The sequence below is a fragment of the Cynoglossus semilaevis genome, chromosome 9, assembly GCF_000523025.1.
Source record: "Cynoglossus semilaevis isolate Cse_v1.0 chromosome 9, Cse_v1.0, whole genome shotgun sequence".
NCBI lineage: Eukaryota > Metazoa > Chordata > Actinopteri > Pleuronectiformes > Cynoglossidae > Cynoglossus > Cynoglossus semilaevis.
This window is the reverse complement of record NC_024315.1, coordinates 208,324-224,701: the sequence shown is the minus strand read 5'-3', so window position 1 is coordinate 224,701 and position 16,378 is coordinate 208,324. Positions and strand designations below refer to the sequence as shown.

At 42.3% G+C, this 16,378-nt stretch overlaps 2 protein-coding genes across 2 annotated transcripts in view; both read left to right on the top strand.

Annotated features, from left to right (window-relative positions):
* The window catches only part of abcc10 (ATP-binding cassette, sub-family C (CFTR/MRP), member 10), an 11,482-nt gene extending 5,277 nt beyond the window's left edge, over positions 1-6,205 (top strand). The window contains exons 11-22 of the mRNA XM_025058437.1: positions 6-83; positions 229-423; positions 530-662; positions 803-995; positions 1,638-1,981; positions 2,266-2,435; positions 2,519-2,679; positions 3,206-3,459; positions 3,534-3,673; positions 4,426-4,523; positions 5,238-5,348; positions 5,951-6,205. Coding sequence (XP_024914205.1) covers positions 6-83; positions 229-423; positions 530-662; positions 803-995; positions 1,638-1,981; positions 2,266-2,435; positions 2,519-2,679; positions 3,206-3,459; positions 3,534-3,673; positions 4,426-4,523; positions 5,238-5,348; positions 5,951-6,091 — 2,018 coding nt within the window. The 3' untranslated portion in view covers positions 6,092-6,205. The remainder of the gene's footprint in view (positions 1-5; positions 84-228; positions 424-529; positions 663-802; positions 996-1,637; positions 1,982-2,265; positions 2,436-2,518; positions 2,680-3,205; positions 3,460-3,533; positions 3,674-4,425; positions 4,524-5,237; positions 5,349-5,950) is intronic.
* Positions 6,206-8,593: 2,388 nt separating this feature from the next.
* LOC103383180 (neuroblast differentiation-associated protein AHNAK) overlaps positions 8,594-16,378 on the top strand; it is a 14,223-nt gene continuing 6,438 nt past the window's right edge. Inside the window, exons 1-5 of the mRNA XM_025058419.1 lie at positions 8,594-10,103; positions 12,063-12,116; positions 12,215-12,332; positions 12,489-12,661; positions 12,814-15,547. Coding sequence (XP_024914187.1) covers positions 12,114-12,116; positions 12,215-12,332; positions 12,489-12,661; positions 12,814-15,547 — 3,028 coding nt within the window. The 5' untranslated portion in view covers positions 8,594-10,103; positions 12,063-12,113. The remainder of the gene's footprint in view (positions 10,104-12,062; positions 12,117-12,214; positions 12,333-12,488; positions 12,662-12,813; positions 15,548-16,378) is intronic.

The following is a 16,378-nucleotide window of genomic DNA, read 5'->3' as shown; positions in this document are numbered from 1 at the left end:
AACAGGGACGCCAGCAGAAATCCTTCCTTTTGTTGAAGTTGATCCGAAAAAACGCCGCAGCGATCACAACACAAAAGAGAAAGGTGGGGATCACCGTCCAAGTCATTCTATACTAAACAGATCTATATCTATATATTCCACCTCTTTCTTACTGATACAGTTTCATCACCTCTTGTACAGGTGTTGTTATAATAACGACTGAATATTAATACCTGTCGTTTTAACCAGATGATACTGAGAAGGAGGAGGAGGAAGAAGAAGAGGAGTCGTCAGCAGATCTGAGGGTGAATGATGATGCTGAGCAGTTAGGAGCAGAGCAGAAGCAGGCGGGTGGGCTGGCGTGGACGGTCTATAAGACCTACTGGGCTGCTGTGGGCGGAGTCCTGGCGTTCTCCATCTTCATGTCGCTGCTACTCATGCAAGGTTGGGATCGACGTTAGCATCAGCTAGCTAAAATCATTACAACAAATGACACAGCTGTTTCACAGCTACATTACCTACTGACATATGTCGCTGTTTTTTTTTTCAGCCTCCAAGAATGTCTCTGATTGGTGGCTGTCTCACTGGATCTCTGAGCTGAAAACCAATAGTTCCACAGAACCCAACGGTTCCTTTACCTCCACCTCCACTCACCTGCTGCTCTTCACCAGTGGAGGATTAATGTTAGTGCATCCGTCAGTCATCATTTTTAAAATAATAATCTCCAAACCTGCCTTTAGTGGAACCGATCCTCAAATTCATATTTTTCAAAGCAAATTTTTGATTGAACTTTGTGGTCTCATGTTCACACGTCCTCCTCCAGGTCTCAGCTGCCCTCTGCACATACCCTCCTGTCCAACAACCAGAGTTCTGACGTGAAGTTCTACCTGGTGGTGTACGGCTCCATCGGGCTGGCCAACACTGTCTTCACTGGGTTTAGAGCAGTGCTCTTTGCCTACGGAGCCATCTGTGCTGCCACAACCATCCACAACAGACTCCTGGATCGGGTTCTAAAGGTGCAACAATGCCACAACCACTGCACAACACTCAAAGTCAAGGATGGTGCGACCTCTACAGGCTGAACAGACAGAGACGTTTTGTCTCGTTAAAATACCATGGCTTATATTTAAATCTTAACTTACACTAAACAAAGTAATAATTTTGTTTTTTTAAATAATATTTGAAGCGGGTACTTACAGCACAGCCGGAACAAATAACTGCTGCTGTTACTATATTTACCACTTGTGGGCAGCAAACACGTTTATAAATCTTTTTTTTTTCCCTCATAGCCGACTGAACTGTTTGTTCTAGGTTGTTTTGTTTTCTTGCACGGACAGATACTGTCTCCTTACCCCTCCTACTTATCAAATTAGTTCTGGTTCCTGGAACCGGATTCCTACAGGATTCATAGAACTGTTGTGTTTTCCAACAGTTTGTTTTCCTTCTTATAGCTTTTCAAATGCACTTGGACCCAGTGGTTCTGCATCTTAGCGAACACATGACTATGACTGTTCTATAGCCAGTGGTTCTGCATCTTAGCGAACAAATGACTATGACTGTTCTAATATCAGTAAAAAATATAATATTGATTAATAAATTCTAATAGTAATCTCGTGTCCTGGCCATGGCCCGGTTCATTTCTCCGTTTGTCCGTCCAGGCCACAGTGACCTTCTTTGACATCACTCCTCTGGGACGAATCCTCAACCGTTTCTCCTCGGACCTGTACAGCATCGACGACACGCTGCCCTTCATCCTCAACATTCTCCTGGCCAACATCTTCGGCCTGCTGGGGATGCTGGTGGTGATGGGCTACGGCCTCCCCTGGGTCCTGCTGCTCCTGCTGCCCCTGAGTTTCCTGTACTGTCGCACGCAGCACTTCTACAGACACACGTCACGAGAGCTGAAACGTCTGTGCAGCCTCACGCTGTCGCCCGTCTACTCCCACTTCTCTGAGACCCTGACTGGTTTAGGGACCATCCGGGCCAGTGGCAGCTCTGCCAGGTAAGAAGTGACCTTTGGTCGTAGATAGAATGTGGGCGTGGTCCCTGTGGTTTATAGAGTGAAGCCTAAGAATTATTAAACTTAAGAAAATCTCAGTCGTTAGTTGAACACCTGATCCTGTTTAGAGGAAAAATACATTAAACACAGTTCAATAAAAGGTGACATGGTGTGATTGACACCCAGGATGGAGTCTTGGATCTTGGTGCTGCCTGTGTTTGTCTTGCACATTAATGTTTTGTTCATAAATGTAAAAAAAAGTGTTAGTACCGTTTGTGGTTTTCCAGGTTTGTGGAGGAAAACATTAGACGTCTGGAGCAGAACCAACGCTGTCTTTTCCTGAGCAACGCTGCCATGCAGTGGCTGGACATCCGCCTGCAGATGATCGGAGTCGCTGTGGTGACCAGCCTGGCGCTGATCGCTGTCCTCCAGCATCAGTTTCACTCCGTTGACCCAGGTCAGACTCCAGCAATCCTGTGGTTCTGTTACCAGTTCGTAGCCCAGGTTCTTATGTCCTCGTGTCTAATGTTCCACGGTCAGGTCTCGTGGGTCTGTCCCTGTCCTACGCTCTGTCCATCACCGGCCTCCTGTCGGGACTTATCTTCAGCTTCACTCAGACTGAGATGCAGCTGGTGAGCATAGAACGAACTGAGGAGTACTCCAGCAGTCTCACCACTGAGCCACAGCAGCAGAACGCACAGGTCAGAACAGATACTGACGAGTCCTGTCACGAACAGAAATATATGTTCTGACCTGACAAAAATGAATTAAATGAAGGATGATTTCCACTTTGGTGTAGGAGGAATCATGTTGTGTTGATCAAAACTGTCTTTGATTCAGTCGTTAATCCATCGTTAAAGGATCTGTTGATCAAAACTGTCTTTGATTCAGTATGGTCTAGATCAGTCGACAGCCCTTACCAGTAATACCGCGCCATCGTTAAAGGATGATTACAATTTTTAAAATCAAACATCTTTTAGAATCATTGGCAGATCATATCTTTTAAAGAAAAACTAAAGGGATATGACTGGATTGTTTTTTAATGAAATAAATTAGTAAAACTCAAGTATATTTTTTGACTGTGTCCCACTCCGATATCCCCGGTATCAAATGACCTACGGACCGGCACCGGTCCCCGAACCGGGGGTTGGGACCGGCCTGGTCTAAAACCAGTTTTTGTTTTTGTCACCGGTCTCACTTCCTGTCGTGTTTGTGTTCCACCATCAGCTGCCTCCAGCGTGGCCCGAGCAGGGCTGGGTGGAGTTCCGCGGTGCCATCCTGGTCTACAGGGAGGGTCTTCCTAACGCCCTTGACGGGGTCAACCTGGTGGTGCGACCCGGGGAGAAGGTAGGCATCGTAGGACGTACAGGCTCTGGTAAGTCCACGCTGTTCTTGGCCCTGTTTCGTATGGTGGAGCTGAACCAGGGACAGATTCTTCTCGACGGGCTGGACATCAGCAGCGCGGGCCTGGGTCAGCTCAGGTAGGTCTGACCGGGAGGGAGCCGTGTGATATGTTGTTCTCTGAGTCCTATTAACCTGGTGGTGCCCTCTGCAGGTCAAGGCTTGCCATTATTCCTCAGGATCCTTTTCTGTTCAGTGGGACCATCAGGGAGAACCTGGACCCGTGTGGACGGAACACGGACCAGCAGCTGCTGGACGTCGTAGACCAGTGTCATCTCAGCTCAGCGTGGGGAGGTGGTGGGTGGTGGTGCGGGATGTGGGGGGGGGGGTGAGGATGAGCAGAGAAACATGTGACACCCTGTGACCCACAAAGCTTTAATTCAAATATGGTGATCTTGTTAGAGAGGGTGGAGGCCGGTTACTCCTGTTTATCTATTACCTGGTTATAAGTTGAGTTGACAGTCGCCTGCTCCGTGTTGTTATTACTCCGTGTCTGGTGACAGTGACTGGGCGGAGAGAAACTCAACTGTTGTTGACTCCTCTTCACTTCTCTTAATCATGAGATCTTTTAAGCTTGGAATTATTTTTTTTATTTATTTTTTTTAAACATCAAAGTCTGTAACCAGCCTTGTAAAAATAATCAACCAGCGTAAAAAAGGCTACGACCACACGATGTTGTGTTCAGGCTGTTTATGGGACCATGGTTTATGGTTCGAGTCCTGTGACCTCAGGGTCAGACTGACCACAGTCTTATCTTAGTGCGTCAGTGATTATCACAGATAAAAAAAACTTGTTTACAACATTTCACACTTAATTCAGCTTCAGTTAAATTCAGTTTTCATTTTCATTTTCAAACCCAAGCAGGGGTGGAAGGTTTCAGGTTCAAATCCTGAAGCTGCCGCCGAGCATGGCACCGTCCCCACACACACAGTTCACGTTCACTTTTTTTAATGTTATGTTTTTCAACTGTTAAACATGTCTTCATACATTATTTAATGTGTGTGTGTGTGTGTGTGTGTGTGTGTGTGTGTGTGTGTGTGTGTCAGGTGGTCTTGATGCTGTTGTCGGAGAGAGAGGAAAGTCCCTGTCAGTAGGACAGAGACAGCTGCTGTGTTTGGCCAGAGCCCTGCTGACCAAGGCCATGGTGAGAACTCAGCTCTGTCATCACCTGTGACATCATCATCATCATCATCATCATCATCATCATCATCATCATCACTCACCTCGTTTTGGAATCAACACAGTACATTAGAGTTGGTACAGAGTCGAGGAGCGTTCATTTTTTAAAACCCGAGCATCCTGCCTCGTACTATAGGGGGCAGTGGTGGCCTGGTGGTTCTGGACCCAAGTTTGCTTATTTGGGTCCGGAACCTTGGGTCCCAAGTTTGAATCCACCACCCAGCAGGTCCCACTGAGCATGGCACCCCCCTCTGGTCGCCATGGTGATGCGTTAAAGACAATAATTCACCTCAAAACAACAAAGCCTCGTACTACCTCTTCCTCCTCTTCCTCCTCCTCCTCTTCTTCACTGTGAGGCCTTTGTTTATTGACTCCACAGATTATAATGAGTCTAAAGCCACATGTCGTGACTTAAGTCACTACTGATGATGTTTTATTCTCTGCCAGGTTTTTCTCATGGGCAGAGAATAAGACGGGAATCAGTTAATCTCTGTTTCAACATTCCAGCCTTCAAAGCACACAGTGTCGGCGTCACATCAAACAACACACACTCTGTCACGGGTTTCTGACACACAGACGGAAGGAAATGAGCAAAAATCACTTTCACGGTTTAGAGAAAATACCAGCCGTGATAGAGTGGTCAGAACGCCACGCAGTACTCGTTACTTCTGTGTTGCAGGTCCTGTGTATTGATGAAGCCACAGCCAGCGTCGACCAGAGGACGGACAAGCTGCTGCAGCAGACCATCAGGGAGACGTTTCGGGACAAGACCGTTCTGACTATCGCTCACATCGTTAAACGTCACACACACACACACATACACACACACACGTGGCTGTGAAGGGAAATAATTACTAAAGGAACGGCTTTGAACGTTCAAGTGTCAGAGGGTGTGAGGACCAGGGTGTGAGGAGGAGGAGGAGGAAGAGGAGGAAGAGGAGGAGGGTGTGACTTCAGTGTTAGAACGCAGGCAACAGATTAACCTGAAGTGGACCTGATGAAATAAAACATTTTGTCTGGCCCACATGGGTTTATGAAATAAAACATTTTGTCTGGCCCACGTGGGTTTGGTCTACACCAGGGGTCACTGACCTTTCTGAAAGTGAGAGCTACTCCAAGGACACTTAGTAATACGACGAGGTACTAGTTTGATACAAGTATACAATGTACGATGTATGATACTTCCTGAACAATGTACCATATTTTTCTAAATGTAAGTCACACCAGCCAGCTAGAGTACCCTCTAGTGGGTGTCAGTGTAAAGTACAATGACCCTCTTGTTGACTCGTTTGACCCTGGTCCACATACACGTTTACATGTCTGACACAGGAAGGCCCTGTTCTTCACTTCTGGTGTGTCTGATGGATTTAATTTTGACACGTTTCTATTTTTAGGATCAACACTATCATGGACTCTGACAGGGTTCTGGTGATGCATGCTGGGAAGGTGGCGGAGTTTGACACGCCTTCAGCGCTCTGCCAAAACGACCAGTCCATCTTCCACAGACTGGTTGGTGGAGGAGGAGGAGAGTGAGCAAAAACACAGAGAGGCCTGATGAAGGTAGAATTAGAAACATGATGTTTTTTGTACTTGACCACAGAGATGTCCTGCTGGTTTAGTCTGAACGATACGTTTTTGTTTTTTAAATGAACACGTCATCACTTTAACAACAAAAGCAGATTTCTTTTCAAATATTCATCTGTGTCCTAATCGAGTCTTTTTGTTCATGGAGTTTGGTAACTGGGGGTTAGGGTTACTTCGGGTACTTAGGGTATTATTGAATTTATTTCTAATGTTTTGGCATTGGTGGATGGTTTCCTGATAATGTGAAATCCGCTCAGTCCTAATCTGACGTCTTCATACTGTAAATCCGTAACCATAAAATATTGAATCTTTTAAAAAAAAAACTGAGCTAATGATGCTAATAAGCTATCACTTCTCATTATAATGTTAGGTTAACACTGAAGACTCTACTGGAAGCCGTACGGTTTAAGCTCCCGTGTCTGTACCTCACATCGGTACCTGGTACAGGTGTTCCACAGGGAGCCTGTCTTGGCCCCCATTCCATTACGATAATGATGACTCACTGTTCTACGTTTACGTTGAGATAATGTCGGTATCCTTTTTATACTTTCCACAGTTGGTTGTTAGGTTTCTAATGCTTAAATTCTTTAAAATAACTTAAAATTGTTCTACTTGTACCCCAAAGAGAAGGGAGATTTTTTTTAAAATTATTATTATCAGATATATGGGGTTTTTTTATTCTGTTAATGTTTACTTTATTAGGCACATGAGATGTGCCTGTCGGGAACATGTGGTGACAATATATTTAATTTATAGATCACAAGGTCAGAGGTCGTTGATTGGTGTTTTTTAATTGTTTAATTTTTTATCTTAATTTTTGATTGACAGTTTTTTCCTATTAAAATATGTGATTTAAAAAAAATTATATTATTCTGTATTTTGTCCACAGATTTCTTTTCACAGTGTCTTACAGTCATAATGAATTCCTTGTTTTTTTCTTTGTTGTCTTTTTTAGCAGGTTTGCACTTTCCATTATTATTATGATATCAATATAAGCTGTATTTCTTGGAGAGGATCACAGACGATGGAGAGCAGCAGGTGAGTGAGTCACGCGGTGAGTGAACGCCCGCCGCTCCCTCCACTCTGCTCAGCATTTTTCTGGTGTTGTCCTCAGGGGGCGTGTTCAGTCAACTGTTGTCTGTTCTTCCCTGTTTCGTGGAACGGTAAAAGTTTCGGTATAACTGTAACTGCCCTGTGCACATGGGTGTGTTTTGTCGACTCTCTGTTCTCGTTGCTGGTAAAAGCCCTCGCCTTGTTGTGACAGGGAGAAGAAAACAATGTATGAATATTGGCCTGGATGGTGTTTTAGATGAGCTTGAGTAAGTTTAGGGAGGGTCGGGGGTGAGGGGTGAGGAGGGGGTGTTTACCCATCCTCCCACCCTGACATACAGTATTTATATATATTTCACAGTATTTATATATATTTCTCACTCTCTCTTTCTTACTATCTCTCTCTCTCTCTCTCTCTTTGAAGAAAGAGAGCAAGATGCTATATACAGTATATATGTACATATACACATACTATATATATATATTTATATATATATTTCTCAATCTCTCTTTCTTACTGTCTCTCTCTCTCTCTTTGAAGAAAGAGAGCAAGATGCTATATACAGTATATATGTACATATACACATACTATATATATATATTTATATATATATATATACAGTATGTGTATATGTACATATATACTGTATATAGCATCTTGCTCTCTTTCTTCAAAGAGAGAGAGAGAGATAGTAAGAAAGAGAGATTGAGAAATATATATATAAATAAATAGCTACTTGCTCACAGTAGAAATCTATTTACTAAAGTCACTTTGCGCTAACCTTTATGACGACTTTGAAAACTTTTTAATTACTTTGCACAATTTAACTGCTAAAGCAAATGTCAATATTTGTTTGTTTGTTGTTTGTATGTTTATGCTAACTTGTTGACACTGGGCGCAACCAATTACTGATGATGTCCTTTTATCATGCAGTAAATGACAAGGGAAAAAAAATTAAAATCTTAACTCTACAGCCCAAACATGTCGTCCTACTGCAGGAGAATCTCACTCTTCAGGCCCTGGTTTACAGTATGGCCTTATATGTAAAACCCGAGTCCCACTGTCACAGTTAGGCATATTAGCTTTCAAGCTAAACAAAAGCACCCGTGACAGCTAATCCGTAGATGGCTAAACTGCCCTGCCAAAAGTAGTCACCACCTAGATTTAACTCCTCAAGTACGTGAGAGTCATTCAGCCTCTAATTACTGAGGCGAAGATTTGATTTCAACGAGCCGTAGGTTGGTTTTTTTTCTGTTTTTTTTCTTTTCTGGAATCGCAAATAATACACAACCATGTCAGTTTAAAACGTATAAAATAGTTAAATTACAAACCTGAACCATGGAAGTTTTTTTTTTTTACTTACTAGACTTTGCAAAAAAAAACCAATCAGTTTTTTTTTTTTTTTACTTTCTAGACTGCAAAAAAAACCTAGTCTCTTAGTTACTGTAACTGTAACTTTACTGTAACTTTACTGTAACTTTACTGCACCAACAGGCCAATAGGAGTTCTTTATTATTTTATACAATAAGGCTCCTTCACCTTCTTTTGTCCAGGTTATGGGAGGTGTGTACTTTTATGGTGTGGCTGCGTATTTAAAAGTTTTACAAAGAATGTTGCATGTTGTACTTCAAGCTAATCACAGCGTAACCACAGTAACCACCGCAGACTGTTTATAAACACGACTCATATCAGTCAAATTCTCTGACATTTAAAACCTATTACACAACAGAACACTTAGCTTTTTAGATCGGCTACTGGAAGTAAGAACTACGTCTCCAAGTATTCCTCTTCTTGGGTTCTACAGAGTGATTTTATGACTTTATGTCTGTTTTGGGCCATTATTTCAGGCTAGTGTATATTTCTAACATTTCATCCAGATCGTGACGTCTTCACTTCTTCATCTTCTACCTCTTCATCCTTTGTTACACATGGCTTTGCAGTGACTCATATAGAGACAAGCGTTCGTACCTATGGTTGACCGTCTAGGTGTGTAGAGTCGTGGTCACTGTGAACTTTGAACTCTCTTACTTCTATCTTGTGTTTATTAACAGAGGTTATACAGGCGCTGGAAATCTTCAAAACAGGTTCAATTCAAACACCGTGTTCTCAAGAGTCCAAGAGTTCGTAAAGGAATATATGCATAAAGATCAGCGGTGATACTGTACGTGGAGACATCATGACCTGCTCGTTCACGGGTGTGTCCCCTGATGGACTGCGACCCTGTGTTTTAGCTGTAAAACAGTGACAATTCTGGAGAAAATATGAAGGTTGAAAATTAAAAAACATAGTACTTTAAAACTTATTTACTTAAGTAAATATTTATTATAATATTTATAATATTATTTATTTTAAGTATTTTTTTAAAAAGTACTTTAAACTTAAATATAGATTGATTATATACTTATGAATTTCTGATCCTGATCATTTTTTAAAAATTTTTCTCTGTGAATGTCTGTGTGTTAAACTTGATAAAAAATGTTCCTAACACTGAGTTCAGACGTGTTGAGAGTCCTGACAGATTTGTGTGCTGCAGAATGAAGTCATACATTTACACAGTTTCCTCCGCCTCATGTTTATGTTTGTGTATGTTTATACCTGTGTGTACATGGGAGTCCCAGGCCTGTTGTTCTGCAGCCAGGGTGTGTTCGCAGCAGCAGCAGGGCGTGCGACACGAACGTCTGTGGCTGCTGACACTTGACAGAGGCGGGTCGTTGGGAGTTGAACCAGTTAGTCTGCTTCATGTGGAGTATTTGTCCTCCTGACTCGGCAGCACCTCGGCTCAGTCACAGCTGCAGAGCCAACGTTGGAGAACCTGCGCTGAGACTCTGACAACACGACATGTGGGATCCGCAATCATTCCAGATGTAGTCCGGATCATATCACTCATGGATTCCAGGCCCGGGTTCTTTGGTGAGTTCTTCTTCTTCTTCTTCTTCTTCTTCTTCTGCTGCTGCTGCTGCTGCTCCTGAAGGTGTTGATGGTTTTGGTTGACAGTGGGCTGCGGTCCAGGTTTCTGCTGCCGTCATTCAGACAGTTTCTGTCTTCACTTCTTCTTTGGTTCATACTTGATGTCCACAGGTGATTTCTTCACATCATCTGTCGTCTGTGAATGGGTTTCAGGTTCAAATATAAACAGAAACACATTCTTCTTTTTGACTCATCTGTTTTCTTTTCCGTTCTTGTAACTACAGGCTGTTGCGCCTTTGGCTTGCTCGTAAAGTCAAATTGTGTAAGCCCTTAAATAAGTAGTAAATCTACACATTGTTTATGTTTATCTACTACACACCAGAATGAACTAATGTTAATCTACACACAAACCACTGTGACAAAAAAAAAATTTTTTATCATTTTAACAAACGTTATTTGAATTATGTTTTTTGTGAAAGTTTGTATCAATTAGCAACAAAGTACTGTATATAATAAATACTGAGAAGCTCATTAGCAGGTGGGTTTACGAGAACCTCAGGCAACATGAACAAAAATAGTTCTTTCCAACATTTATTTTAACAAGTCGCACATTTATTTGTTGTGCTGTTTACATTTACAGAGACACCGTCATCAGTTTGTTGTTTTCATTTCTTAATTACTTTTCTGCAGGTGATATTGACATTTGTTCAATTGAAATGTTTACTTTGAAAAAAGTGGACTTATTGTGTTGGCAATGGATGCAGAGCTGCCATGAACCCAGACCAGACTAATAATAGAGTAATGAGAAAACTTAAACCTTTTGTCTCATAAAACACAAATTCTGGCTTTTCTCTAAACTAGAATCTTGGATCTTGGATCAGATTTTTTTTACACAGTTGCAGGGCTAGCTAACTAACACAGACGTTTCTTAACCAGTTGCTAATTGCGTGCCTTTGCAACTCAACAGTTGAACATTCACACGCCCATTTCAGCAAATGTCCTGAGTCGAGTTCTGACTTGACTCAGGACAATGATGTCAAAGTGGGGTGACTTGTCGTGTTCCTGTAGGATTGTAACAAATCTTGGGGCTAGAGTTCCACCCCTGCTTACTGTGACGGAAGTCATGCTGAATCTGAGTCTGTGAGACTTTAATCTCACTACATCATCACAAAGATTTGCATCACAATCAGCATCATCACGAAGCCTGGAGAAGCGTATGAATGAACAACACTCCCAGCCATCAAGTGATCAAGCCTCTAACGTAATACTCAAAATACAAAATATTCATATTTAATAATATTTGTATAGTTAAATATTTCCCATTAAGGTAATAAATTAAGGATATGATTACACTGGTGTTCGTGTCTGTACACAGTTTTTACACGTCCTGTGATCGTGACTGAACAAACACTGGATGGAGCCTGGATTCAGGAATTCTCTATTAGGAAGCAGTGGGTGTGGTTATGGTTATGGTTGTGCTGATAAAGAGGAAACACCTGACAACAGCACACTTAGTTTGCAGCTGTGTGGATAAACCTGTTTGACCCAGCAGCCCCGGGCTGGAATTTAAACATCTGAGAAATGCACCTGCGCTCTCACCTGTGTGTCGCTGTTTCAGCTGCGAGCCCTGGGAAATCATAATGTTTCTCAAAGCACATACTGTATATACTGTATCATGAGTGAATGTCAAAATATATTTGTATAATAGTTTATGAAGTATTTGAGGTCAGGTGTAAGAGTCATTGAGAAAGAATATTTCTCTCTATAGACAGAAAATGATACCGAAACAAAAGAAAAAACTTTTGTTTTGTAGCCGGTTTATAAATGGATTTTGGATGGATGAATGATGGATGGATGGATGGACACAGGATGAAAAACTTTGTTAAACATGATGATGATTCATAATGATCACCTCCAAATGGATAAGAAACTTCAATTCGGACCATTTTTGTTTGTCTGTAGGTTTTCTCCAGAAGGAATTTTCATCATTGCTGTGACACAAACACAAGGATCATGGTAAAAAAAAAATTTAAAAAACTTCCATCCAAATTTGTGTTATTTTTTGGCTTGGTTTTGGGAACATTTTTGTTCTGTTTTTATTTTTTTTCTCGCAGACATACCACCGTAGAGGAAAGAGCCTCTCTGAGGCCCTCAACCTTGAACATTCAGAGGATGGTGGACTGTTCATCTCCAGGATCAACAACGCTTCTAGAAAGAAGGGTCTGAAGGAAGGTGAGACCTCTAGTGTTTGGTGTATACTGGAAACTTGAACAATCCTAAAGGGTTCCTGCTCCATTATTTCTGAACAATCCTAAAGGGTTCCTGCTCCACTATTATTATTATCTCCATTTATTTGTTTATATAAATGTGTTTTTTTTCCAATTCCAGGGGATAAACTATTGGGAGCAACGATTGATTTTGAACAACTCTCGAAGGAAGATGTGCTGAAAGTACTGCAAGTAATGGAGCCCTTTGATGACAAGGTCAAAGTCCTCACCAGGGGCAACCTGAGCAAGAGCCTTGGAGATCTGGACCAGTGTGGCAAAAAAAGCCCCAAAACGGTGAACATTAATGCATTGGTTGTCTGCAACATAACACAAACGGAGAATGTGGGTTTAGCAGTTGAAGTCGACAGCGATTTTATTTATGCTGTTATACTACGGTTGGTTTTAGGAAACAAAAAATTTCAACAAGTTGTGTTTTACATTTTTAGATGTTGGAGGATTCTTACAACAAACTCTACAACACCAAAATCAAGAGGTTCATGAAGGACGACATGCTGGGTGTTGGAGGAGGTGCTGTGAACGGTGGTCTAGGTGCGACGGGGTCATCTAAGGTCAGCCTGAAACATGACATGGGATTGCCTCGCCTTGGAGTTGACTTTGGACGTCTGAAAACGTACAGATATACCTCTACAAGTGATGACGCTAAATCAGATTCTGATTATTATTTGGCTACGTCACCCAGACAAATGAACTTTGATAGCAATCTGAATCTTCCTCCCTTGGGTCTTGGTGGAAGTTCTCAAAGTCAACATCAGGTACCAGGGCTGAAAGCTGAGGGTCCACAGTTCAACACTACAGACTATCATTTCTCTGGAACACTGCCAGAAGGTGCAACTTTAAATGCTGCAGGTGGTTTACAGCAGAACTTGAAGTTGCCATACCATGAAAGGCCTGATACTGGACTGAACGACAACGAAATTTCCAACACCCTCGAAATTGAAGGTCCACGTATTAGTTTGCCTGAAAGTGGAGTCAACTTAAATGGAGGAAATATCGCAGGTGCATCTGTTAACGCTAGAGCACCCAGACTGGACATTGACAGAACCAAAACGAATTTCAAGGTGCCACAATTCGGGATGCCAGATGTGGACCTCCATGGGCCTTCAATGAGTGGCACAGAATATGAGATTGAGACACCACGTGTCAGACGCACAGGTGAAGACTTACAAAATGCTGATTTCAAGTATTCAAAGAGACTGAAGACGTCGGCTGTTGATGTGGATGATCCTACTGGTTATGCACATTCACGTAAACTTCACTTATCCGGAAGAACCCCTGATATAGACATGGAAATGCCAGACATTTCCTCAGGGGGTGTTAAGATGCCAACCATCAGGCCAAAGATTGATCTTAAAAGTCCACATTTTGATGCTGATGCATCGGGTGGTCAACTCACTGGGCCCAACTTTGGCTCCGCAGGCACCGGTCTATCTGGTATTGAAACACCTGAATATGGCGTAAAAACACCGGTCATCCGAGGTGACATCCAAGCACCTGATGTTAATCTATCCAAAAAGGTTGGAAAAGGTGTTTCTGGAAAATACAAGCCTCCCAAATTTACAATGCCCAAATTTGATTTACCGGACATTCCCGTCCCTGACTTTGAGGGAGATCTAAGAAGGCCAGATGTGCATTTCTCTTCTCCCAATGTCAAATCTGGAACTTTCGATCCAAAAATGGACTTAAACTTTAGTGGGCCATCTGGGAAACTAAAAATGCCAAGTACTGGGAAACAAGGTATTGATTTGGACCTACCAAATATGGGCCTTAATGCTCCTAAGATGGAGGTAAAGACTCCAAATGTTAATATTGGTTCTCCAAAACCAAAATTTAAAATGCCCAAAATAAAGATCCCTAAATTTGGTCTAAGAGGATCAGATATTGATGTCAATGCACCAGATGTAAACCTTCGGGGTCCTAAAGCTGATTTGGAAATTCCAGATGTTGATGTTTCTGGTCGATCGGGGAAATACCAAAAGCCAAACCTGAACCTGCATGATTTGGATAGTAGAATAAATCCTCCAGATCTACATATGCCAGAAGGTGATCTCAGTACCCCAGAGCTAGATCTCAATAGTCCACGTGTTGATCTGGACATGCCATCAGGAAAATTCAAAATGCCAGAACTTAATGCTCCAGACTGGGACATCAATGCTCCCTCAGGCAAACTGAAAATGCCCAAATTTCACGTACCAAGACTTAAGGGACCTAACATTGATGGAAACCTAGATGGACCAGACATGGATATAGATGCACCTAAAGTCAACCTCCGAGGGCCTAATGCTGATTTGGATGTTGATGTTAAAGCTCCGTCAGGGAAATTCAAAATGCCAAACATGAACATGCCTAGATTTGGTCTAAGAGGATCAGATATTGATGTCAATGCACCAGATATAAACCTTAAGGGTCCTAAAGCTGATTTGGAAATTCCAGATGTTGATGTTTCTGGTCGAACAGGGAAATTCCTAAAGCCAAACCTGAACCTGCCTGATTTGGGTACTAGAATAAATCCTCCAGATCTACATATGCCAGAAGGTGATCTCAGTACCCCAGAGCTAGATCTCAATAGTCCACGTGTTGATCTGGACATGCCATCAGGAAAATTCAAAATGCCAAACATGAACATGTCTAAATTTGGTCTAAGAGGACCAGATATTGATGTCAATGCACCGGATGTAAACCTTCGGGGTCCTAAAGCTGATTTGGAAATTCCAGATGTTGATGTTTCTGGTCGATCGGGGAAATACCAAAAGCCAAACCTGAACCTGCCTGATTTGGGTACTAGAATAAATCCTCCAGATCTACATATGCCAGAAGGTGATCTCAGTACCCCAGAGCTAGATCTCAATAGTCCACGTGTTGATATGGACATGCCATCAGGAAAATTCAAAATGCCAAACATGAACATGTCTAAATTTGGTCTAAGAGGACCAGATATTGATGTCAATGCACCGGATGTAAACCTTCGGGGTCCTAAAGCTGATTTGGAAATTCCAGATGTTGATGTTTCTGGTCGATCGGGGAAATACCAAAAGCCAAACCTGAACCTGCCTGATTTGGGTACTAGAATAAATCCTACAGATCTACATATGCCAGAAGGTGATCTCAGTACCCCAGAGCTAGATCTCAATAGTCCACGTGTTGATATGGACATGCCATCAGGAAAATTCAAAATGCCAGAACTTAATGCTCCAGACTGGGACATCAATGCTCCCTCAGGCAAACTGAAAATGCCCAAATTTCACGTGCCAAGGTTTAAAGGACCAAAGATTGATGGAGAGTGAGAGGGGCCAGATTTGGACATCAATGCACCTAACATTGACATTGAGGGCCCAACTGCTGATTTGGATGTTGATGTTAAAGCTCCATCAGGAAAATTCAAAATGCCAGAACTTAATGCTCCAGACTGGGACATCAATGCTCCCTCAGGCAAACTGAAAATGCCCAAATTTCACGTGCCAAGGTTTAAAGGACCAAAGATTGATGGAGAGTTAGAGGGGCCAGATTTGGACATCGATGCACCTAACATTGACATTGAGGGCCCAGATGCTGATTTGGATGTTGATGTTAAAGGTCCATCAGGAAAATTCAAAATGCCAGAACTTAATGCTCCAGACTGGGACATCAATGCTCCCTCAGGCAAACTGAAAATGCCCAAATTTCACGTGCCAAGGTTTAAAGGACCAAAGATTGATGGAGAGTTAGAGGGGCCAGATTTGGACATCAATGCACCTAACATTGACATTGAGGGCCCAAATGCTGATTTGGATGTTGATGTTAAAGGTCCATCAGGAAAATTCAAAATGCCAGAACTTAATGCTCCAGACTGGGACATCAATGCTCCCTCAGGCAAACTGAAAATGCCCAAATTTCACATACCAAGACTTAAGGGACCTAACATTGATGGAAACCTAGATGGACCAGACATGGATATAAATGCACCTAAAGTCAACCTCCGAGGGCCTAATGCTGATTTGGATGTTGATGTTAAAG